At 42.7% G+C, this 25,024-nt stretch overlaps 5 protein-coding genes across 9 annotated transcripts in view; 2 read left to right on the top strand and 3 right to left on the bottom strand.

Moving 5' to 3' along the window:
* The first annotated feature begins 1,870 nt into the window (after positions 1–1,870).
* On the top strand, positions 1,871–4,978 carry ppcs (phosphopantothenoylcysteine synthetase). The gene is made up of 4 exons (XM_076025414.1): positions 1,871–2,236; positions 2,903–3,440; positions 3,526–3,629; positions 3,762–4,978. The coding sequence occupies exons 2-4, from the start codon at positions 2,906–2,908 to the stop codon at positions 4,086–4,088; spliced, it is 966 nt and encodes a 321-aa protein (XP_075881529.1). The 5' UTR covers positions 1,871–2,236; positions 2,903–2,905; the 3' UTR covers positions 4,089–4,978.
* utp3 (UTP3 small subunit processome component) lies at positions 4,649–9,014 on the bottom strand. The gene is made up of 16 exons (XM_076025410.1): positions 8,850–9,014; positions 8,467–8,557; positions 8,008–8,064; positions 7,857–7,913; positions 7,650–7,767; positions 7,495–7,563; positions 7,277–7,398; positions 7,024–7,179; positions 6,850–6,921; positions 6,518–6,558; positions 6,340–6,436; positions 6,046–6,180; positions 5,783–5,919; positions 5,630–5,702; positions 5,205–5,312; positions 4,649–5,086 (listed from the first exon to the last, which is right to left on the bottom strand). The coding sequence occupies exons 1-16, from the start codon at positions 8,864–8,866 to the stop codon at positions 4,997–4,999; spliced, it is 1,440 nt and encodes a 479-aa protein (XP_075881525.1). The 5' UTR covers positions 8,867–9,014; the 3' UTR covers positions 4,649–4,996.
* A 1,283-nt stretch (positions 9,015–10,297) lies between these two features.
* fam83e (family with sequence similarity 83 member E) lies at positions 10,298–17,000 on the bottom strand. 2 transcript variants are annotated; one of them, XM_076025405.1, is made up of 10 exons: positions 16,660–17,000; positions 15,827–16,563; positions 15,030–15,176; positions 12,411–12,535; positions 11,895–12,329; positions 11,752–11,811; positions 11,622–11,672; positions 11,306–11,534; positions 11,027–11,233; positions 10,298–10,723 (listed from the first exon to the last, which is right to left on the bottom strand). In XM_076025405.1, exons 2-10 carry the CDS (start codon positions 16,292–16,294, stop codon positions 10,529–10,531), a joined length of 1,917 nt encoding a protein of 638 aa, XP_075881520.1. In that variant the 5' UTR covers positions 16,295–16,563; positions 16,660–17,000; the 3' UTR covers positions 10,298–10,528. The 2 variants fall into 2 exon arrangements, with proteins under 2 accessions (XP_075881520.1, XP_075881521.1); XM_076025406.1 differs by having other exon boundaries at positions 15,827–16,499.
* Positions 17,001–17,133: 133 nt separating this feature from the next.
* Positions 17,134–21,119, bottom strand: emp3a (epithelial membrane protein 3a (MAM blood group)). The gene is made up of 5 exons (XM_076025407.1): positions 20,974–21,119; positions 19,677–19,798; positions 18,797–18,899; positions 18,535–18,675; positions 17,134–17,910 (listed from the first exon to the last, which is right to left on the bottom strand). Exons 2-5 carry the CDS (start codon positions 19,752–19,754, stop codon positions 17,735–17,737), a joined length of 498 nt encoding a protein of 165 aa, XP_075881522.1. The 5' UTR covers positions 19,755–19,798; positions 20,974–21,119; the 3' UTR covers positions 17,134–17,734.
* A 717-nt stretch (positions 21,120–21,836) lies between these two features.
* LOC142887619 (coiled-coil domain-containing protein 30) overlaps positions 21,837–25,024 on the top strand; it is a 12,643-nt gene continuing 9,455 nt past the window's right edge. For 2 of the 4 annotated variants that reach the window (XM_076025398.1, XM_076025396.1), the window contains exons 1-4: positions 21,840–22,461; positions 23,729–23,917; positions 24,016–24,136; positions 24,289–24,500. In XM_076025398.1, coding sequence (XP_075881513.1) covers positions 22,447–22,461; positions 23,729–23,917; positions 24,016–24,136; positions 24,289–24,500 — 537 coding nt within the window. In that variant the 5' untranslated portion in view covers positions 21,840–22,446. Of the gene's footprint in view, positions 22,462–23,728; positions 23,918–24,015; positions 24,137–24,288; positions 24,501–25,024 lie in introns of all 4 variants that reach the window. The other 2 variants (XM_076025400.1, XM_076025397.1) reach the window with 2 other exon arrangements.

Raw genomic sequence — 25,024 nt, 5'->3', positions numbered from 1 at the left:
GCCGCCACAGAAACTAGCGCGCGGTCAAAGGCACGAGGCCAGCAGCAGACGCAACAGCGGTTACGACCTCAATTCTTTTTTTTTTTTCCTACGTCAGCATTACCTTAAATGCCCTTCTTTAAGAGCTCTTTAAACCACCCCTTCCGTTGCGCCTTTCAGTGCGCGATGTAACAGAACAGGTAAGACTGAGATAGAAGTTCACAATCCAGCGTTAAAAGCAAGATAAATCATTGAGCAGAAATACATATCCTCACGACATTAAACTAGGCAACATCAAGTTAGTGGCGGATGTTTTGCAATTTCTTGGTACTCTGTGAAAGGGAATGATCGATTTTTCTTAAAAAAAATTAAAAGAAATTACTGTTTTGCTAAATGTTGATTTTACAATTACAATAACGTTGTGTTATGTACAGATATAGGCCTTCATTCATTATAGCTTTAACGTGTTTCCAACAATGAAATACAGTCACTGAGAAATAAATCATAAAGTTAGTTTAAAGTCAGTTAAGGTCAGTTTAAAAAATATGTAGAGAGAGAGAGCCCGGTTCAGTTTTACAGAATTTAAGTTAATCATTTTTTCCCTCAAATATTACTGTTTCAGAAATATACCAAAGACATTGATATTTTAACCATTTAGGTTCAAGTACTCAAATACTGAATCAATATATGAAAGTTGTATTTAGAAACAAGGTATTAGCACGATATTGACTCACTGCAAACCCATTTTACAGCCTCAAAACACCAAGTCTAGCCAACTCAGTCTAAATTATTAAATCGCTTTCAGTAGACAGCACAAAAAAAATGCATGTTCCATACAGCACCATCTCAAAATACTTCCAAATGACTCTGTATACACACACATACACACACACATGCACGAACACACACACACACACACACACTCGATTTCAGGGAAGGAGAAATCGAGTAAAGACATGGCCTCAGTGCCCTCAATAACATCGGCCTCCAGAATCTGACTGGCTGTCTTAATTCTCTTTTACTGGCCCCTTGCATGCAGCAATAAAATGTAATGTAGTTTAATTAGGATACAATTGTTTTTCATAGTCATGATTTAAACCTGAGTTATTATTAAACCCATGAGCAGTGATTGGGAAATCACATCAACTATAACTTTTCGAGTTTTTAATAACTATTGGAAATTAAAGTTGCTGTTTTTGGATTGAATAAACTCGTTGTGTGTTTTTTAATAGTATCGGCCAAATTAATTTCACCTGATACGTATGATTTTTTTTTTCGACTTATATTTTTAACTTACGTGAAAGGTGTCAAACATTAGGTTAAAGCCTATCAAACGTTTAAGCAAAACCATCACATTGTCAGTAATCGACGTCTCAGCAGCGGCGCCACAATGTTATGATCATCGGGGCAGCAGCGTCTCTTGCGGGTGAACCTTGGTTACTACCACGTGTGTCTGGGCAACGTTACATGCTATTATTTATTTAGTTTTAATGTGTTTGGGGTATCAATTTCAGAAGTGATGGGCCCAGAGTTTCTATTATTATTATTATTATTATTATTATTATTATTATTATCATCATCATCATCATCATCATCATCATCATCATCATCATTATTATTATTATTATTATTATTATTATTATTATTATTATTATTATTATCATCATCATCATCATCATCATTATCATTATCATTATTATTATTATTATTATTATTATCATCATCATCATCATCATCATCATCATCATCATCATCATCATCATTATTATTATTATTATTATTATTATTATTATTATTATTATTATTATTATTTCGGTTCATCTTCAATAGAAGATACCACAAGAAAGTAGGCTACCTACCTCCATGCACGTCAAAGAACTTCTTGAGATAAAACGAAACACATGTAGTTGCAATGCCACCGATTACAAGAAGCTTGGCATGCAGATCAAAATATTGTTTCTCGAGAAACAAAAGTCTTTTTAATGCCATTCGATTTGCTGCGTCAGGGGGAGTTTTCAGCTCAAAAGTTCGGAGTTTGGATATTACACACAGTCTGACGTCTCGGTTGTGGGTGAGTCAAGTAAACTCTCGGACACTGGGCGGCGACAGTAATATCAAGTGCTGCCACTAGGAGCGCTAGCGGCCCCTATGTTTGTTGATGTGCACCGAAGAGCCCGGCTCCGTCTTTCCAGGAAGTAGTGAAGTTGCGGTCCGTGCGTCTCGCAGAGAACAAGCCCCCTGCTCTGAATTGGTCTGAGTAAGTGTTTACTTTCTTATAACTCAAATTGTAAATGTCGTTTCGCCTACGTAGAGTATTGCCACATATGCTGTCAGATGTTACGTTCTTGTGAATCTTAACCTAACCTCCAATGCTGTCGATCTAACGATTTAGTTTAAAATAAACATTGCCTTTCGAAATAAGATGTTCTTATTAACTTCGCGTCTTATCCTTTTCTTAAATTGCATACGTCAACGTGCACATTTAACATATTTTACCACTGAAAGTTTCACCATATGTCCAGCGCTGCAAGTCTGCATTCTTAGCAGACAGTTTTTAACCTGAACGTGAAACCAGTTCGGAAGTACCGCTGTTGTTTTAAACATTCAAATGCCAGTTTCAAAACCCCTTGCGCATCTTTTTTTTTTTTTTTTAATTTTTTTTATACGTGTTACATGGCCATTGCAATATATGGCGTGATGGTATGGCATGGCATGGTTGGAATTGGCCCAAAGTAAGAACTCGCCTACCGGTTTCTTTGCTCAACCTGTTCCTGGGTGAGGCAGTGTCTTCTCTGAAACGCAGCCAACCCAAATTACAAAGGTGTATGTCAGGCCAGCCTCCCGTTCTGTGCTCATGTGGGGGTACCATTGTCCCATGAAAACCATTATTTTGACGCTGATGTATTTCCCCCACTCTCATCAGGTCATGGCTGAGCCCAGGGTGTCTTCCATTGATGGAAGGCTGGCAGAAGAATTTGCCGTCCCCTCCCATGTTGACGAGGTCAAGCAGAAGATGACTGCGTTCGCCGAGGAGCACGCAGCAGCAGGCCGCAGGGTGGTTCTCATCACATCCGGAGGAACCAAAGTCCCCCTCGAGTCCCGCACCGTCCGTTTCCTCGACAACTTCAGCAGCGGGAGGCGAGGAGCCTCCTCTGCAGAGTATTTCATAGAGTCGGGCTACGCTGTCATTTTTCTACACAGACACCGCTCCCTCTACCCTTACACGCGAATGTTCTCCACTGTGAACATGCTGGACGCCCTCAAGTTCAGGGGCGGTGAAGAGCTACCTGGCAACTGTGCCGAAGTGGTGGTTGATCAGCAGGTGCTTCCAAACATTGCCAAAGTGCTGAAGCAATACCAGGAAGTGAAAGAGAGCGGACTTCTTCTGCCCATTGAGTTCAGCACCCTGTCTGAGTATCTGCATCTACTGAAAGCAGCTGCACAGTCTCTCAGCACAATAGGTAAATGTTGCAGGAGTTGTAATAGTCATCCTCATTTAATGCGTTTGTTTCAAGTTGTGGTTGAATGTTCTTATTGTTCACCCAGGATCCAAGGCCATGTTTTACTTGGCTGCTGCTGTGTCCGATTTTTACATCCCAGCATCTGAGATGCCTGAACACAAAATCCAGTCATGTAATGGACCTCTTCAAGTGAGTTATACACCTAAGCCTCAGTTCTAGTATGCACAAAGCATGTAAAACATGTTTGTTTGTTTTTTAATTAGGAGCCATGTTGGCACAACATTTAATTTAATGCCTTATGTCCTTTGTGTTCTCCTTCAGCTCAGCTTGAACATGGTTCCCAAGATACTGTCTCCCCTGGTGAAGGACTGGGCACCTAAGGCGTTTGTCATATCTTTTAAGCTGGAGACAGACGCAACTATCCTGCTGGAAAAGTCTCGGCGTGCTCTGGAAACCTACAGGCACCAAGCAGTCGTGGCCAATGTGCTCGACTCAAGACGTGGCTATGTGGTGGTGGTGACGCCCGAGTCTCAGGCTGAGCTGATCCTCACCGAGGAGGACGAGAAGAATGATGTGGAGATAGAAGTCAGGATAGTGAACAACCTCACAGGGGCCCACAACAACTTCATAACACAACAAGAAGAATGAGTCTTCAGTGCTGCGTGTCTCAGTCAAGAACAGCAACTCTGCATTTATGTCTGTGCTATCCTGATCATGAATTTGCCTTTCATTGTTATCTGACATGAATTATGTTTAGATTATTAGCTCATGGCAGATTATTATTCCCAACCACAAGACAACCAGATTCGTGATTAAGAGTTCAGTTAGTGTACATACAGCAATTAACAAATTTATTAGACCGCCCATCATAAAACAAAAACCATAATAAATATTTTTGGAATCTTTCAAAAACTTGTTGAAGCTTAGTTATTATTTTTAATTGTAAGTGTCATAAATCTAATAAGTGCTAAACACTATCAATATTATTTTTTTTTACAAATAAAGCCAATCATCTAAACAGTCCTTTGAGTTTTCCAAAACTACATTCTGGGCATCACTGAAAGTGGAAGTTCAGATACTCCCATGATCAAAACAATATGTTGAAGAAAACATCTGATCATGGTGGACTTTGTGGTGGGTAGCGATGATGATGATACATTTTTAACTAATCAAGAGCCCAAAACCAATTAAGTAACTACGTCTCAGTCTGAGGTGCCAACCAACCCGTTTACTCCAGAAATGAGTTCTGAATATTTGCTTTTGAGATCCCCGACAACAGCCACCGACAATTACAACTTACTGTAAACGCATCACACCTTCCTGTTACTTATTTGCCTTTGAACCTTTCCTTGTGCAGGGAAGTGATGGATTTTTTTCAGAATCGTTTATTAACATGATCTAGTGACAGCAACAGTGAAAAGATTCGATGCCTTTTCTATAACAATTACAGACTGGGCTGAAATAGCCAGTCATATGTATGACACAGGGTTCCTATAATAATAAACTGGTACAATGTACAGTCCACAGTTGTATTTTCACTCCCATGGTTCGAGTGGTTACTTCAGTTTGGTACTCTTCTTAACACCAGCACGAATACCAGACAACTCTCCGCTGTATCTTTTATCCTCCCGCCGAACCTCCCGCACCTGTTGGAAAAATGAGCAATCCCAATATTATCAAAATGAACATCCAAACCTGACAAAACGGTCACTTGACTGATGTAAACAGATCAGGCAGAGAAGTATTGGTGGTTGTCGTACGAACCTGGCCCTTTCTGCGGATTTTGGCCCGTCTGAACTTCTCTCTGTGCTTGACTCGGGGATTGCGGTCGATTTTCTTTCTCTTTGGTGTGAGCCCCTTGTTCTTGGCCATCTGTTGAGGTCATAAAAAAAGATAATAATATAATTAATTAATAAAGAGCTCAGAGAAATTTATAAGGGGAGATGTATAGATGTGTTAAAAACCACTGCCAGTTCCCCATCCCTCAAATTCAAAAGTCAGTAAAAACGAACACAGCTTGGAAATGAAACGAAAAATGATTTCAGCTAGCTGTTTGTTTAGCTGCTTTTTAAAGCAAAACAAAAACAAATGTCAAATATAGTGTCAAATATTAAAGTACTTCTGGTGCTGTTACAATTCTTCCACTCAGTTGTTGCATGTGTTCATTTCAACATTTTGTGTTTCATGACCTGGTAAGTGATTCCTCTCTTTTCATCTCCGTCAAGCTCCATCTCATCTTTGTCATCTTCATTCTCCTCCGGCCTTCAACACAGGAACACTCCATCAAATCCAAACCCCCAGTTTTATTCTGTAATGCATCTTAAGGAGGAAACCCTACTTACTTATCAGTGTCTTTGGATTTGCTCTTTCGCTTCAACTTCAACTGCTGCTCAATATTTCTATAGAAAGCCATTGCTGCTTCCTCATCCAGGTCAGAGTCAGAGTCTTTTTCAACAGTAGCTGTTGTTTCTTTGGAACCCTACAAGAGAGAGGAAAAGAAGAAAGCTTTTTTTTTTTTTTGCTCAGTACTTAACGGCAGCAGCAGATATTAAAAGGGAAAAACCGTTTAGGATTCTGGAGGGACAAAAAGCACAAGTAATCCCACCTTTGCCTTCTGATTTGCCACCCTGGTCTGGTTGGCCCTTGCTGGTTTGCTGGTGGCCTTAATCTCCTCCCCAGACAGTAGTTTGCGAAACTGCACCGAAAGCCGAGCATCTACAGCACTAAGTTCATTGATAAGCTACAAGCAGGCAAAAAAAAAAAAAAACGAACCAAAAAAGAGACAAGTAATTAATCACCACACACACGTTGCTCTCAAAAATACACAGTCCACAGTTAAAACTTTCCTGCCTTCTGGACAGCTCAACGATTAAGTGTCAATTCAAATGTGTCGACTTACATTTCTGTAGGTGAGCAGCCTCTCTATCACTGGGTGGTTGTGAGCTGGGATGCGTTTGGATTTCAGCACCAAGTAGAAACTGATGTTTGTGCAGTAACTGAAGTGACAGAGCATCATTAGACCCCGCCCGGCAAAGAACTGTGACATAGGCTTTGAAGACAAGGCCATTACAACTCACTTGAGATAAAGTTGCTGTTTTGTCTTGAGGTAGTCGGCACCCTTTAAACAAAGTGGAGACGATTCAGGCAAAGATACTTCCATTAGCGTGATACTCAAACAACACAACTCCTTTCTCAGTTGGGCGTGGAGAGATAATTGTGGTCATGCAGCCACAGCCCATACATGCATTGTACATCAATGCCACCTAGTGGTCAAATTACTCAGCGTTTTGTCCTTAAAATTCAGACATTTCCCTCAGTCAGTCAACGCGTCAATAACCACAGTGAAGAAAAGAGATTTGTTTTCAACCTGTTCCAACCTGACAGGTTTATAATGATAAGCGCAACTCACCTTCCCCTGCGGTATCCTTCCATCCTTGACCATTTCTAGAAGGGGCTGCACCTCCTCCTTCAGTTCTGTTAGCTGGGAGCATCATGCATTGACAAAGTGAGTAGACAACAGTTCCACAACAGAGGTCAGCGTGTCTTAACCATATCAGTTTATCTATGTGTGAGCTCCTCCCACCTTTGTCTTGAAGTCCTGTATGAGTTCCACCAGCTCTGGGGATTCCTTCTTCAAAAGTTTCATTTTTTCCTTTTGGGACATCTGCTTCAGGTCTTTTACAATCTTCTCCTCCTTTTCAACAGTCCTGTTTTCGTCCTTTTCGTCAGCAGCAAATTCCTACATTTAAAACACCAGGAGGAAACAGCAAGAGTAAATTGATTTGGTCAGTTCACATTCAGAATAACTTTGTGTTTTTTAAAAGGAGGATAAATACCTGAAAAAAGCTTAAATCGTAATCCTCCTCAGTGAGATTTGCAGCCAGACGGTTTTGGATGTTTTTGGCTTCCTCTTCTTCTTCTCGTTCCTCGGCTTCCAGCTCCTCTTGTAATTTACCCTCTTTAATAAAAATCACGCAAAAATTAATCAGTCAGATAAACCACTAAATATTCCTGAATAACTCGAAGAATGTCTATAAAGATCAGCAATCCTTACTGGTTGCCACATAGTCGGTGTCATAATACAACTTCTTCTTGGTGCCCCAGGCCATTTCATCAGGGAGATCTGGAGAGAACCATCATGCATGTTAGTGGTTTTGTAACATGACAAGAAAACAAACCCTGGAAATATAAATGATATTGCCCAGTTACCGTCATCTTTATTTTTCTCTAGATCACTCTCCATGTCCGTCCCCTCTTCCTCCTCTTCCTCCTCTTCCTCCTCATCCTCCTCATCCTCTTCAGAATCATCCAGCGCCATCACCTCCTCCTGTCAATTTTAACGGGGCTTGAATTTGGTTTTAACTTCACAGAGTAAAAACATGGCTAAGAAATTACAACAACAAAAAAAATCATTACCTCATCATCAACTTCTTCGAGGTCGCTCTCCATCTGCTCACCCCTGGCGAGAAGTTTCTGTTTTAAAAGAGACCACAGGAAAAACATCAGGACAATGAAAGAGCATCAACAGAAAATTTAAACAGAGCCACTAAAGATGAGTCAAGCATACCGCAATCTTTTCATCGTGAAACACATCGATTGAGTCCTTGGTGTACTGTGAGGAGTTCTGGAGAGCACAAAAGAGAGTCAACCTGATTATATGTCACATTTTGTGGCTTGTCAGCTCGCTGTTGCCACTCAAAATAAAGCATTAAGTTCTTCAGAACTGCCAGGTTCTAGAATTATTGATGAATTTGTGGTTAATCAGCATGTCATTTCCAGGAGTGTTGATCATTTTCCTTCAATTATTATTTTATGACAATACCAAGCTGATAGCATAAAATAATGGAGAACAATCAAAACAGCATCAGGTATTGTACTACCACAAGGACACACACACACACACACTTCTTTTTTTTGCTATTAATATTTACACCAGTTGACACATGCCACAACTATGAAACCTATGTTACATGAGAGTGAGAAAGGACAACAGGACTGGGGTTGCGGGATGTCCAAACCCTCCCACCTTATCTGGGACTTCCGTGTCCTTGTACGCTTCAGGATCATCTTCATCATATTGTTCTTCTGCCTTTGTCGGCCTTCGACGCGGTTTAGCCCTGTACAAAAAGTAGAAAGAGCAACACACCTCAAACGTTTTGAACCCTGGAGACTCTGTTTGGACGGGCAAATCCAAATATTCCCAAACGCTCGCATTAAGTTATTGCTTCAATAAGCAAACAGTTGCTCCTGTAGGTCCACTTAAATGATACATGGCCAGGTGAAATCAAATCACATGAACAAAACAAAACATTAAGAGTTACGAAGTTGCAGTGAAAGTCGGCTAACGTTAGCATAATAAGAGTCATGCAAATTCCGTGCTGCTAACTAGTCAGATTAAAAGACACTAACCTGGTGGCTCGAACCATGGTGGAAGGTTTATTAAATCACGCAATTGCTCGAACAAAGCAGTGTGTTGAAATTAAGATGCACACACAGGAACGAGGACTCTCACACGCCGACAGGTTACCATTAAACATTCATGGTTGGTTACCATGTGCTTCCGGTATTTCTTCCTCGCTTTTTCAGCGGCCTACTCACTGAAGCTGAAAAAAAAGACTGCTGACATCTAGTGTCCTGCAACGGGAACTACTAATTTGCTGAGAGTCGTGTGTGTGTGTGTGTGTGTGTGTGTGTGTGTGTGTGTGTGTGTGTGTGTGTGTGTGTGTGTGTGTGTACTTGTGATATAAGTATTTTCATGTAGCATATTCATATCATCACTTTAATTCTATTTTAGTTGTTGTTTACATTGTTTGTTTGTTTGTTTGTTTTTAGCTTTCAGCAGTCCGTCTGCATCATACTTGGTGTGACAGTGGCGGTCCCTGTCACACTGTGGTGAGGTTGCAGCTTGTCTTGGTGTTGTCTTGTCATTTCCTGTTTGATTTTGACACCTTTACTGACCTTCCTCTCGTTTCAGATCACTTCCCCCTCCTCATGTGCCACCTGTGCGTCTGACCCAATTACCCATTGTCTCCACCTGTGCCTCATCACCTCATGTGTTTAAATAGTCTGTGTCCCCCTTGTCTTGTGCCAGAGTGTCTTGTCATGTCTAGCGCCCTGCCACAGCCCAAGAAAAAACTCACAGTAAGCCGGTTCAGCCTCAAAGATGAGCAATTTTTTTTTGTTTGGTTCTTGATAATTTTTTTATTTTTAGTCAAAGTCTAGTTAATTGTTTCTGAGATTCTGTTATTTAGCCCCTCTTAGAGAGTGATTTTTGTTTCTAGTTTATTAGCCCTTTTGCATTCCTCCAAGTGAGCACTTTTGGTTTCGATCTGGTTTATTCTAGGTTTATCCTTTAGTTATATGTAGCTTGCCCCGTTTTCCTCCTTTGGAGTGATTTTCTTTTAGTTTATCCCTTTTTCCCCCATCCTCGGCCCTTTATCCCTTGAGCAATTTATATCTTGCCTTTTTTGTTTCATAGATTAGGTACTCTAGGAGTTTCACAGCCTGGTTATTTTGATCACTTGGTCTATAGGTGTATTGCGTTTTGGGTACAATAAAAATCTTTGCCTCTCACTACCCTCTGCGTCTGAGTACTGCCTTGAGTCCCAGCTTGACAGTCCCCACATGTTAACATGTTCCTTATAAACATGTTCCATATAAAATATGCAACTTAACCATCCCCAAAGGGAACATGTACCTTTTACTCTCTGAATCACGACCTTTCACTATTATAGCCTTAATACAAGTGGCTCTTTAATAATGTGATAGTGTCCTGGTTGCAACTATGTGGCAACTTGATTTTATCGACGTTTGTTCCTTCAATTGTGAGCACTAATTAAGAAAAAATGTACACAATAGAAAAAGAAATAAATTCTTTATTGACCTCCGTAGTAAAATAAAAAATAGTGCATTTTACAATGCATTCAGACAAAACTATTATGCACCTCCAAGAAACTGTTATTTTCATTTGCAGTCTTTACGATAGGTATGGGTATTTAACACTGTCGAGGCCACAACTATCCACTGCTGGAAGGCAGCTGTCAGCAGCGGAGACGTAGAACACAACGCACAGAACACAATTGGTTTCCTCATTTCCCCGCTCCTTTTTCGGGATCTCCATCCAACTCTGCCAGTGACCTCCTCCAGTCCAGGCCGTAGCTAGAGCTGCGAGGCCTATCTTTGGGTATAAAGTTTTTTGGAGTTGCGAACAACACAGATTTCAAGTCGTCGTTCCTCTTCTTCATCAGAGCCATGCTGGATATTATTTGGCTTGTGTCGAACCGCTGGAACAGACAGAAATTGCAGGGTGCATATAATTATAACATGTCCTTGTGTCTGAAGAAAGTGTAAAAATATATAAGTATGTATATGTACTGCATGTACATTTGTATATGTTTTTTAAAAATTAAATGTATGTTGCAAACACTTTGAACCCATAGCTATAGATAATATGAATATAAATTGTATATATAAATAGTCTCAAATAAGAATTAATTTTAGGTTTTACATAGATTTGAAAAATCTATGTAAAAGTGTCAGTGAAGTAATGTTACTTCACTGACACTGAGAAGTTGGAGCACACTTACAGTCGGCTTAAACCTGGGCACGGGGACATTGTTTGTCTCTGTTTTGTGTACACTTAGATCCATCATGGACTGGCTGAGCTCTGACACGGCTGTCTTAGAGCCTCTGCTTTGGGCCGCCGCAGTGCTCTGCCTTGGCTGGATCCTCTTCATGAGGTCACTGAGGGAGCTGAAGCTGTCCGACTGCGGCAACCTGAGAATCAAAGGCTTCTGCGAGGAGGAAGAACAATGTCAATTTCCGTGCCGAAGCTCGCTCGCATGTGCCCAAGAGTGGGAACTCACTCTGGAAGACGGTGTGTTTTCCACCTTGGACGTATTTTCATTGGAGCCATGGTTCTCCTCTGAGATACCCTCCGTCCTGGAACGCTGTCTTCTTGTCGGGGAGAGCAAGACCTTACTGTGCTGCGGCTCTGACGCTTTATCTTCGAATCTTGGTGGCTTCTCCTCAAAGCTGCTCCTCCTGTCTGTGGAGAGTCTCCTGCTAATCACCTTTTCTATCAGGACTTCCTCACTGCAGAAGAAGAGATCATCACAATTTCCTGCATTTGTGCCGTCGCGTATTTTCTTTTCTTCTGCTTATTTATTTTGCAGGAGTTACCTTTTCATTCTTTCAGGCTTGGGCGCGTGGGTTAGAAAAGGCTGTGTGTTGCTACAAAGACAAATCAAATAGAGTAAAATAAAGAGGGAAGACAAAACGCACTGTTGTACGCATGTCAAAATTGACTCACTTGAAAAGCGTTGACCTCTCGGGCACGTTGTTGGTCACTGGAGACGACTTTTCATGCAACCTGCAAACGCACACACATAAAACATTGTATGTTCACGTATGCTCCTGGCCTCCTAATTGTGAAAATCAGAAGGATTCAAGTACCTCTTCTCCACAAACTGGTTTCCATTATAAGCAAAAATCTCGGCAGCAGGTGCGTTTCTTTCTTCGAACATTACGTTGTTCTGCTTTGGCACGTCCAAGGGTAGAATCTCCTCATGCCGCAGACAGGGACTGTCAGGCTGCCCTGCACCCCTATGAAGGACACCCATGGCTTCCCAGTCCAGGAGGTAACCAGTAGGCGGTGATGGGGGGCTGGTAACGTCACCCTCCGATGGAAGGAGCTGTTGAAACTTGAGATTGGAAAAGTCCTTCAGCTGATGAGTCACCTCGACGGGAGAGCCAACGCTCCTCCACGTTTCCGAGACGGGGGATGAGGCAGCAAAAAGGATCCTGAACTCCCTGTCAAACGAGTCCGCAACTGGACCACTTAGAACAGTGATCAGCTGCCGGTGCAGGTGGGCGTCCGTCCACGTGAGGCTGTGGAGCACACAGACAGCTTGTCCCATCGCTCTCAGATGCGGGGTACGTAGAAAAAGGCAGGAGGTCAGAGCTGCTCACCTGTAGCTGCCAAGAATCACCGTCTCCAAGTCCACCAGGAGAAACTTGTTCTTCATCTCCCCGACCACCATCCTCCCCGTCCTGGAGCAGAAGGCCTTTCCTCCCAGAACACGGACACGCATGTTCTGCCCAATGACAAGTTCAACTTCACAGTCAGGGCTAAATTATGACTGAGAACTAAGGTGTGAAAGACCAAAATGTAATTGTATTATTATATCATAACGGAAAAGATTAAAAGAAGATTAAGCAATGTGTGTGGTGTTGTTGGTAAACATTTCTCTGAGTTATTGATTTTTTTTTGTGTACGTTTGACTTGGGCCGTAAACATTTAAGTTGCCCGGAATTGACAGCCACCACTACGACGGAACACATCCCATTGTAATCACAGCCGTCAGGGCCACACGCCTGTCAGTCTTGCCTGCTGGGTTCAGTGTGCCCTTGGCTGGCGCGCAGCTGAGGCACGTTCCCACCTGATTGACACACCTGCTTTCTCTCTGCCATCACTGCTGCATATAAGCCCTGGTCCCACACTCACTCGTTGTTAGATTGTCAGCTAACTTTTGTTATGACCTCCCAGCGGTGCCGGTCCTGGTAACCTGACCTCGCCTCTGTGTCTGACCATGAGCCTGCTTCTCCTGCCCTGGTACATGCCGACCTGGAAAGCCTTGGACACGAACCCTCGATCTCCGCCCCGGACATCCGACCCGCCTTTCGTCCCTGACCAGCCTGCTCTGCCGCCGTCCCGGAGAACTGACCTGCCTTCGGTTCCTGACCACGAACTTTGGCCTACTGTTGCTAATCCACGCAAATAAATCCTTTTTCCTTGCGCATCTTGTGTTGCACTTGGATCCTTACCTGACATGTTGCAGTCAGGGCAGCTGCGGCTGACTCGGCGTGGCATGAGCCGGGTAAGGTTGTTAATTGGTATTTTGGATTTTTGTGGGGTTTTTTTTTTCATCTCGTTAATGGGTTTCAACCAAAGCATTCCTTGGAGTGCGCAGCGTTTGTAAATATTTTTGATGCACGGTTAAATATTTACCGTAACTGTTTGTTTGTATGCATGCGTTTAAAATATTTTCACTGTGTTGTAAGGGGTCTAACGAAATTAATAAAGGTAACAAGATTTTTTTTTTTTTAAGATTGGCACTTAAGTTGCTGTCAGGTCCGTGGAAAAAAACTATTATATGAATTACACTTTTGATTGATACTAGCATCTGTTTAGGGTCAAAGTAATAGTGACACAAGCCCCTGTTGTGAAATCTCTCTTGTGCTTGCATCATAGGCAACAAATGCTTCGTTTTTGGAAGTGAAAGAGGGCGTGGATTTTTAAGTATTTGCATCTTATAGTATGTGTTAACAGGGAGATGGTTTTGACTGTTGTCATTCATACGGCAAAGTTGCTACAGCAAGTAACTCTTCAACTTCAACAGTCTGATAAGTGGCTAAACTGCCAGTCTGCAAAAGAATCCCTCGTCTTGCTCTGCACCTGGAAAGCGTCGGTCTGCATGTAGTGAAGTATTGTCTGATTTTGCAGACATTTGGACCCAATCATGGTGATTAATGGTACCTACATTAATAATACTGGTCTTAATGTTTGCTTTTTGCTGAAAACGTGTAGGCAAGAGCTCAGTTATTCCTGTAAGGAGTTTTAGGGAGTCATCTGTTATCATCACTGCAAGCCAGCTTGTTGCTGAGATTCCAAGTCCTCACACATCAGTGTTGATCCTCTAGCCTAGAGCATTTTCACATGTTGCAGTGGTGAGTGGCATTGAATGTCAAACCGGCTGCCTTTCACTTTTGATGAAAGCTTCAAGATTAGTTTAAACGCCAAAGTAGAGAAAAAGAAAACACCAAAGTGAAGCCCGTGTGCTTGCTGCAGTTGCGAATGCGGCGGACAAAAGGTTAAAAAGGTCCTTTTCTGAAAATTTTAGAAGGGGCCATTTCTTTCCAGATGTGTTCTTTACTTCGATGTTCAGTCGGCATATATCAGAAAAAAAAGAAAATATTCCACCTTTTCGGATTGCAAAGTGATCAGTCACAATACTATTGAAGAAATGTTTGAGGAAATCAGCTCTTTCAGGGCAACAAACCAACAAAGTGGCGGAAATTATGTGCGGCACGCCTTTTGCACGAACAGGTTATTTCATATCCTCTGATCATTCAGAACAATACCTGCTCAGTCTCAGTGCTGCCTGGGGCTGTTTACAAGCGGTCAGCCTTTTGTTACACGACTCACTTCTGTAAATGATACAAGAGTTTCCAGCCGCTGAAAGACGCAGCTGAATGCTGCACGGCCAGTTTATCGGCATTATGCGTTGCATTCCTAACAGGGACTTGCCAAAGCGAAAGAGGCGGCCACAGTGCGAGAGGTAACAAAGCCAGGGGGCGAGTTGTGCTTTAGCGATGAGGTGGGACGTTCAGCCTAAGACAGTAATTTTTTTTCTGCCTGTGGTGCACATTTGCTTTCTTTTTTTCTTTTTTAAGACTTCTAAATCATAGAATTACATGGATACAACCTCCATGTAATTCTATGATTTTTCTAGTTGATTCTAGTTGAAGGTCTGCAGTTGATTCACTGCCCTGTTGGGCATGCAGACCGAGGTGCAGGTGCTGACTCACCGGGTGCCTGAGCCTGTTGAGCGTGAAATTCTCCTGAATGGACCTTTGGTTCAGAATGATGTAAACAGGGACGCCCCTGGTGGCAGCGTCGTGTAGATCGGCAATTATTGTGCAATCCGTCAGCCTGTCTGTGGCGATGGCGACAACCTGCAATGGAACACGGAAGGTCTGTCGGCTTCAAATGGCTGAATTATTCAATTCGAGTTTGTCTGTGGTAATAAGACAAAATCGTTGCTATTTCTGATATGCTGCAATGATATACAATACTCGGCACACACACGGTTTCACAGTGGGAGCCTGTTTCTTCCACTGTGGCAAAATAACTTTGTCTCGAAAATATTGACTCAGACAAACTCCACAATGTCATTACCGTGGCCATTTTTTAATCAATGTTTTGAGACATTGTTTTGAGAATAAGAATAACTATGTTTTCTCAAAACAATGCCGACTGATTGAACAACTGTTTTTTACTTAAACATTCTTAGTTATTATTCTGAGAATCTTTCTCTATATTTTGAGATGGTCAGTATCTTGAGAAAGTTTCTTAGTCTTTTGCGATAACACGTCAATATTTCAGTGGTTCCCATTTTTTTCCCCAGATACTTTATCGAGACCTAGTTTTCAAAAGTTTGAAAAAAAAAAAAAAAAAAAGCGCTTTCATAATTTCAATGCAATGCAAGCAATGTAGCTGCTTCAGGCGGATTCATTCAGAGAAGACTGGCTAAGTAAACAGCAAAGCCAAACTTTATCCATTAATGAAATACGACAGTGCCCATTTCTCTTAAATAAGTACTTACATGGCTGGCTTTTTGCAAGTGCCACCTGATGATCTCCCTGACGGGCGGCTCTCCGTCCGCAGGAGGACTGGTGTACACCGACACACTCCCTGCCGGCACCCAGGGTAACTTCTCAGGCCAGCCCAGGTCCAGGTCCGGGGCCGGCGAGTCCGTCTGGTGGGGGAAGTAGGTGGAACACGCGTCCTCCGTCCCCGAGCTGGCCGCATCTCCCTGCGTCTCTCTTTCTGCGTGCAGCTGGTTGAAGCGGTAGTCCTGCGTCCAGCCGCTCAGTTGGCTGACCTCCTCGGGAGACAAAAAGCAACTGGACCGCTCCGTCCCGACGGAGCCATAAAAGGCCTCGGGCCCGGCACTCAGGAGCCGCTCCACTGCCTGACGCTCCTTCTCGGAGTAGAGGAACCCAGGGGAGGACTCGGTCACCAGGGGAAACACCACATCCTCGTCCAGGCTCTGCTCCTGGGAGTTCGACATGACTGCAGCCCCGCCGGGGCGTCTCTGTGAATAAACTAAGCCTCAAGGTTCTCGGGAGCCAGTTCGTGTCGCCTTGTTATTAATTTCTCTCATCCCTGCGGTCACATTCCTCCGTTGACCGCAGCCGCTCGCGCTGCATGACGGCCTTGATGTTCCGGACGATCTTGGTAGACGACTTCAGCCGTGTTTCCGGGTGGAGCAAAGCCTGTTCAGGGGTTCACAGTGTCAGTCCCGAGCACGTTCTGCATCAGCCCCATCTTCCAGATCAGCTTGTCGTGAGAGAGCAGGAGTCAAAGTGGGTAAAGGGATGGAGGGAGGGGGTGCCAGAGCCAGAAATGGACACCATGTGACCATGTGACACTCACTTCCCAGGCTGCGTGTCTCGTCGCTCGCCTCCGGTGTAATGTGGAAGCTGCTGAAAGCCGCCGCTCTGTGTGTGTTCCCCTCCCCTGTATGTCATCTCACTCTTCTTCACCCTTCCACTCCCAGATTCCGCACATTCTGTGCTGCTGACAGGTCGGTAAACTTCTCAACCCTATTAAAAAAAAAAAATTATCGTACTGCTTTTCTGTCTCTGTCCTCTGCGCCTGAAAGTAAATGCGTGTCTGCCTGGAACTCCTCAGCCTGCCCTGTTTTTGTCACAGTCCACGCGCTCTACGCCAGCGCAGATTGCTGCAAAAACTTTATTCAAGAAGCAGCTACTACGCTTTTCAAACAGGTCCGGCCTGAAAGGTCGGTCTGTGAGCAAGAGCATGACAGCTTCAAGAGGTGTCTGGTCCAATCACTGAATGTCCTTGCAAAATGCCATTTACCACTCACAGTGTACTCATAATGCAGCATCAGCTGCTCATCACGTGTCCTTTTATTGCCTGTCTATTGAGGAAAAGAAGGACATTAATCCGGCAGAGTACATTAAAATGTCACAAATAAATGAGTGATGAAACAAAAGGGTGACGCACCCTGCTGAAACCACAGTGTGATGTCAGAGGATGACACCGGTACTGTTTGATGTAAACCCTGAACTTTGGGCTTAAACAAATAATCCTAAACCTGTGTAACATGGATCATCACTTACATAACTGACAACAAACGTGATTGTTTTTGTTTGTAAACACATAAAGACATACAACACAAAATGCAGCCAAATGTTCTCATAATCCAATCTTTCTAAACCCGTACATTATGTCGCAATCTGTCATATTATCTAAATCCTTCCAGGTTGGTCTTTGGTCTGGTTGCATCTCAGAGAGGAATACACCGAGAAGACAGAATGTCAGGGATAGCAAGCACTGACATCACAGCTGGATGAGCCAACTAGATTTCATTTTAGCTTCAGTCATTTCATTATTATTATTTTTAGTCGCTGTTGCTTGCTGTTAGCTTGGAAGTGATGGAGGCCAGGGAGACTGTCGCTGATGAGGGTCTTCATCCCGGTTTTGCTCACTGCCTCTTGCGCAGGTGGATGTAGAGGACAGCGCTGATCAGGAGCAGAGGGACGCAGACCCACGACAGGACAAAACAGTAACCAAAGTGTCCTTTCCTCAGGTCTCTGGAGTCCCTCAGTATCTCCTTCCTGTGGAAGGTGAAGATGAGGCAGGCAGCGAAGGTCGTGAAACCTGCAAAACCACCACAAGAGATTTAGGGAGTCAGTTATGTGTTTTGCTAAGGCTGTTTCATGAGTTTCACAGTTTCAATGCAATCTCGTATTCCTGGAAGATTTGTTTTTCTCTATTCTGCTTTAGTATTGATATGAGCCACAACAGATTTGTGAAACTTCAATCATAGCTATTTGGATGAGACAGAATTAATGGGTGAACCTTTGAGTGAACAGTCCCTGCCACAAGACTCCAATTAAAAAACTTTTTTGGTAAATGTTCTTAAAGAATAAAGTTATCATCCAGTTTTTCAGAAAACACCAAAAAGCCTCGAGCATACTGCTGACAAAATGGAGTTTGGCTTAAATACAAATTTGGAAATAATATATATATATATTTTTAGCAGTTTTATTGCATTTTTTTTGCATATCTGATGTTGATTAAATGGACGATGAGTCATTTTTGCAAGATGGTGCAACAAGGGAATGTCCGAATTGCAAATAAAACATCCATTTTCAACTGTAAAACCAAATAATGCCAGTTTTCAATTTTTTATTTATTTACTAGAATAAAATTGTGGCTACCCTTCTCCAAAATGTCAAAGAAATGTAGTAGAAAAGTAGCTAATAGAACTGTTCTCCAGACCTGCAAAGGCCTGGCAGAGGCCAGTGAAGTAGAAGAGTCCTCCCTTGAACAGGGTGATCAGCTGACCCAGGAACACCAGGAGGGAGATGGAGGAGAAGACCACTGCGAGGACCATGAGGGCCTGGACCGACTGCAGCCAGTCTTGGAGAGAAGGAGGTCAGGGAATGACATTAAGTATGAGGCAGGTGTAAAAAAATCCAGTCACACTGTGTTGTAAAGGGACACAGATCAGAATGTACAAGCGAGTACGCTGGTCACTGACCGCTTTCATTGGAAGTGGTGCACAACCAGGTCTCTGTTTCATTGTCATGAAAGCAGTTGAACCAGAGGTCTCTGATCTCCGTGTCTGACCAAACCCACCAAGACTGCGAAGAAACACACAGAGAATGAGACATGAACAGTAACATTTCTTATTGACATATGAATGAATCTGAAATTGTTTATGTCTGTTGATGTTGTTTGTCCGACTTTCTTGGGCGTTCAGGAACACATCAATCACAGTTATACAGTTGAAGCTTCAACTTTGGAAATGGCTGGAATCGTACAACATGTAAAACACCAAAGTTCAAGTGAAGCAATCCTGAGATGTTTACACGACAAATGCGTCTGTAAAGAATGCGAAATAAAAAAAAAAAAAAAAAAAAAAAAAACATGGAATGTGATTGGATAAGCCCAGGGCTAAGAGATAATTTCAGGACCCCTTCACCCCAACACTATGTGGACACCATCGCCCTCACAGGCTGCAACACTGTGCAGTATTCAACTAAACTCTTGCCAGCTGCTGGACAGAAAACAGCCTTTGTTGTTGCTCTTGACTGTGAAAATATCAGCCAGTCTGGCCGTCATTTCCTATATTTTTCTTCTTTGACTTCTTCTAGGGATTTGAAACTTGTTTCTTGGTTTCATCACAACTGATAGCTAATGCAATATGAAGCATAATGAATAAAAAATGTTCTCCTTACTATTAGTTTGCAATTTGGACCATGATTTTTTTTTTTTTTTCTGTTGCCTTGCAGGGTAATTTTATGCTGTTGTTTTAATGCAGAGGTGCCAAGCAACTGACATGACTGAAAAAAAAGTTTTAATTCATGTGGGAGAGGCAGCAAAACAGGGGTGAGACATTAATTAGCATCGTGACTCACCTTCTCCAGCGTGGCGATGAGGAGCATGGCCAGGGTGACCAGATGCAGCACGGTGAGGAAGACCAGCAGGAGGACCATGGCTGCTTGCAGTGAGAGGAAGAGTCAGGTGTGCTGTGTGAGGCCTGCATGGAGTTACATTGGGTCAATAAGAGACTGTCCCGCTCTCGAAGAAGCTGTGCACTTTCATCACGGTCGTCAAGATCTGCAGCGACAATCTCTGCTCATACGCCCCAGACCACAAGTACGACCCAACAGTTTGCCCTCAACGCCGGCCCAGTCCCAGAGGACAACATCAGAGCATCTGCTCTCTGTAATCACAGCAAACAGTAGAGGCAGACTTAAACAAAGTCAACAAAACTGGCCAAAAAGTTGTATACAATTTGGAAATAAAAGAAGAAGACTTTAATTGACGTGTTTGACAGCTGCATGGAAGACTGAACGTGTGAGGATTTGTAAAACTTTCCACCCAACATGCCAACTTGAATTTAAAATGAGGAACATACGCAGCTTTTCATGCATTCTTGAAATTGTGAAATACTTTCCAGAATGAGTCATTGGTTTATTTATATCTGCTTTCAATTCAAAAACAAAACTTTTGTTTTGGATATGAAGGAAAAGAGAAGTCTAAATATTGTGCCCTCGTTGCGTTGGGTTTAATTTCCTCCAGATTTAAGTCTCAAAGTTTTTATTTTATTTTGCTTGCCAAAGATGTCTATCAAACATAATAAATACCAATGTACAACTCCGATTAAAAACACTCGTACTGATCCAAAAGAGAGAAATTACTTCTGAGATCACTAATTGTTCAGCCTAAATGAAATATCAAAATGATTTGCTTTTTGTGTGAAAAAAAGACAGTATTGAGACAAAACCATTATTTCTTTATTTATCCCAAAATAAAACTGTAAGATGAAGAAACCTACGCCATGTATTATCAAACATGCGTTGTTTATTTTCAGTCCAGCTCTCTCATTTATTTTGTGCGTGTGTGTGTGCGATTGTTTCCAACCCAACACCACATTAATGAGACGGCATCAGGTGGTTCGCAGTGATACAGAGAAAATTAAAAACAAGAAGAGTTGAGAAGAGTTACTGTGTTGCAAAAAAGAGAGAGAAAGTCTCTTGTAAATGTCAAAATCTGCGTTGACTTGGTGTGTGGCCACATGAGGGTGTGACCCAGCCGGCCCTCATTGGGCAGCAGCGACACCACATTCAACCCAATCAAGTCAGGTCAGCAAAGAATCCCTACATTATTCCCGCTCGATCAAACACAACCCGGAGGCTTTAAAGTTCTTACCCTTCGGTTTCCTTTGTGTTTGCGCCCTTGAACGGTCCCCAGTATTTTTCCAGCTGTTTCTATCCTCCCTCTCTCCTCAAATGTCTCTCTGCAAAGCGTGAGCTGGATTGCAGTGGGGAAAAAAAAGGAATGTGGTGTTCAGTATAGGAGGAGTTCTCAACACTCATTTCCTCTAAACTTTCTCCTCCCTCCCTCTTTCTTCCTCCTTAAAGTTGTGGTCTGTACCACCTCAGCACTAAAAATAACACTCCTCTGGAGCCACACAAGCGCAGAACTTTTCGCGCTGAAACTGTACGGCAGGAATGACGAGAGGCGGGCGCCTAAATCTATCATCCAGATTAAGCTCTCAATGTAATTATCTGTGTTTGTCGGAGATAACGATGCTGTGTGGTCTGTGTTGCATCATTAAAACCACAGCAGTACTTATTTTTATACTGGGCACACATTTTTGTTGTTGTTGCATACTTTCATTTTTAATCTCCTGGAAGCTTCATCAGAATCACAATCAGAATATTTTATTGATCCCTGGGGGAAAGAAAAATATAAGGCGACTCAGACCAAGGAAGGAAGTAAAGCAAGCTAGCGGAAAAGAGTGCCGGAGAAATCAACAGTGTTTACAAGTTTACAAGGCAGGCTACTAAAAAGCCCTGTGAACTGAACATCATGCATCTATAACCCAAGTCTCAAAATAATAAATTACAATGTGGGAACACAGTAGAAAATGTAAGAATGCAGTTGCAGATGATTTGACTCTACATCAACACATTTTTTAAAAATTATTATTATTGTTTTCAGAAATACATGTTATGTTAGGTTGGGGGGGGTGGGGTTGTGCAGACCCCAATCTGCACCAGTGGTTTCATGGGTTGTTCAGCTACCACCTCCCTTCCGGAGGGGATTGCATCTCACTGATCAATCTTGTTGTCAGCAGTGGCGTCTTCAAAGCTCTACAGTTCATTCATGGACAACTGCAACTGTCCGCGTGAAGTGAATGACTTCCTTTAGTCTTGTTGGAACACAAAGGCTCACTGAAGGGAGCAGAAGCAGGTCAAAGTTTTTTTTTTTCTTTTTTTCTTTTTTTCTTTATCTAGATGATACGTTCAGTGTTTTCTAACGGTTCCACGGGACCCCTTCACGGACCTCGGACAGCCCACAACCACGGCGCGAAGCCCACAGCGAGAGGCAGAAAACGCGCTGCAGGAGGACGTCGTCAAAAATCAAAGTCTGCCGTTTCTCACTTGCGATCTGTGGCGTGTGTGCAGCCGCCGAGCTGTTGATGATCGTGCGTCGAGATCGCTCGGGGCAGCCGGAGGAGCCGCGTGTTTACGTCGACGCTCGGCCGCTGCACGTCCTCATGGTTCCGTCCAGCGGGTTTGTTTTTCCGCCCCTCTGTCTACTACGACATGCGCGAGGACGACTTGGGCTGTAAAGACTAACTGGAGGACGGAAAGCCCATTTACAAGGTCTGGACAGATGGCTCAGCCAGAGGTAAAGTTACCTAGCAGGCTTTCTGATCTCTCATCTTCACGTCACTCAGTCATCTTGCGCTATAAAGCAGTTGGAGAGAGCTCCTTCCAGAAACAGCTGTCTAGCAAATGTGTCAACAAGATTGACCTCAGACATCAGGGTGCTACTACCCACCTCATCTCAGCTCGAACAACTTTGCAATTATAAACTTTTCTAATAGATTCTCTCTCTCTCTCTCTCTCTCTCTCTCTCTCTCTCTCTCTCTCTCTCTCTCTCTCTCTCTGTCACACGCACACACGCACACACACACACACACACACACACACAGCGGTTAGGATAGTGTATAAACACATGAAATAACGGTCAGAGTTGATGTAGATGGTCTCATTTGGTATATTTCTCTTGCTTGTATGTGATGCTGTAATATTGTCCTGTAATGTACTGCAACAATATGGAATTAGTGTGTATAATTAGGGTTGACATATTTTACAGGGAGTGTGGCCCTCTCAGGGCCCCTTATAGGCCCTGAGATGGTCTAAATATATAATATTTATAGTATAGTTTTGATGCTTATCAAAACCGAAATGTGTTATTTACAATGTTTATACACATCTTATCACACTTGAAACATGCAGTAGTGTATATTTTGGTGTTCATATGGATACGTTAATGTTCTACTCTAGTATTTTGTAATATATGGTATTGGTGGGTATAATATTTAATGTTAACATATAGTATCTTGAATATGGTAATTTGTGTATATTAATTATATTGTCTATATATAGTACTAATATAGTGCATAATAACCGCAGTGCCTCTATGTATAATATGTAAACATTTGGAAATATAGTGCTGTAATATAATTGTAGTACTGTGGTAGCTGATGATGTTTAACAGCTGCATGTAATATCTTGTTTTAATGCACTTTGATAAAGACTCTAATGAGATGCAGGTAAAAGGTGAAGTGAATAGGGATAGGTTTTGTATTTCTTTCTGCTCCTTTTCAAGCATATTTAAGTTTCTGGATATTTGATTTCTTTGAGTATTATGCTTGTATTTTTTCTTCTTTTTTTTTTCTTTTTCTTATTTTATTTACGGTATTTGTGTTTTTTTTTTTTTATGCCAGATTAAAGAATTCAATTTACTTTACTTCAATTCAACTTAATGATTACTTCCAACTAAGTCATAATTAATGAAAATTTTGGAGAATAAAGTGTTATCTATCTATCTATCTATCTATCTATCTATCTATGTCACCAGTAACGACTATCTAACGGTTTCTCACCAGTCCCACCTCCAGGAGGAGCTGAGTCAGATGGCAGCGTGGCTGGGTGACGAGGGTCTTCCTCCCGACGACCCCTGGGAGAGTCAGCTGCGTCTACTGTGGCGTTCCTTTCAGGCGGTGAGGAGCCGCCTGAGCAACGTGACCTCAGACCTGGATGCTCAGCGATCAAAGCACTTGGCGGAGATGGCAGAGGTGACTGCAGAAAAACATTAAAACGGACAAGACTTGCAGGCGGTATGTGGCTGCTAGCAGCTCAAATTTGTTTTTTTGCTTGTTTGTTTGTCTGAAAGGTACGCAGATCCTTGGAGCAGATCCGAATTTTCACGGAGCACAAAGATGCTCTGGCTCAGGAGATTCAGGATGAAAACGATCAGCTCAAGGAGCAGCTGAGGCAACTGATATCCTTACAAGGTTGATCGTGTACCCATGAATAATAGCATCGCAATAGCAAATGCTCAAGGGACAAAAATAGGATTCCGGAATATTTACGAGCAACAACAACTTGGACACAGAAGCATATTTTGACAATTAAAAAATTTGTTTGATGCTGTTTTTTGTGATAGATTCCCAGATAAGTGAGGTGGCTAAAATGCTGTACCAGCAGGGACTCACAGAGCTGATCCACAGCAGCCCCAGTGAGCAGGTGGCTTACCTCCTGGTGGAAAGAGCCTCCCTGTTGGAGAGCGGTGAGGCTCCAGACAGACTGACGAGTGATGGAAACACTGCTGCACTGCTGGAGATGGAAGCCCAAGTGCTGGAGACTGCTGCGCCCCAGGTGAGTGGAATTACAACTCCAGCAATCCAAAATAAATGAAGAAGCAAACAAACAAAACAAACTAATGAATAAGCTTTACTCTTGTGCGATATTTTAGTTTGAGTTAGATCTTTGTAGATGTCTAGTTTTTATGAAGGACATTTGAGTTTTATACAACAAACTAAATCACAATTTACTTGTGGTCCTTAAAATAGGGTTGCCACCTCCTAGAGCTTCAAATCCGTGACATCTCGGGGCTGGAGGGGGTGGGGGGTGGAGAGCTCTCAAGTCTGTCGACGACGGGGGGCTCCCCGAAATATACGGGACAAAGTGAAGTGCGTCCCGTGTCAGTTCATGAAGCGACAGGTTTTTTAGTTGCCAAATACGGGACAATTGCGTATTTTACGGGAGGTTTGGCAACCCTATCTAGACCACAGACGGAAATCAAATGAGCTTTTGTCATTTTCCCTAAAAAAAAAACGGGACAAATTGTGTCCCAGGAGAGATTTTATTTTTCACAGGACAGGTGGTGAAAAAAGAGAACA

This window comes from Nelusetta ayraudi, unplaced genomic scaffold (genome assembly GCF_046127955.1).
Source record: "Nelusetta ayraudi isolate G7.1 ecotype Tasmania unplaced genomic scaffold, CSIRO-AGI_Nayr_v1 ptg000017l, whole genome shotgun sequence".
NCBI classification, from domain to species: Eukaryota; Metazoa; Chordata; class Actinopteri; order Tetraodontiformes; family Monacanthidae; genus Nelusetta; species Nelusetta ayraudi.
This window is presented reverse-complemented; position numbering and strand designations above follow the sequence as displayed.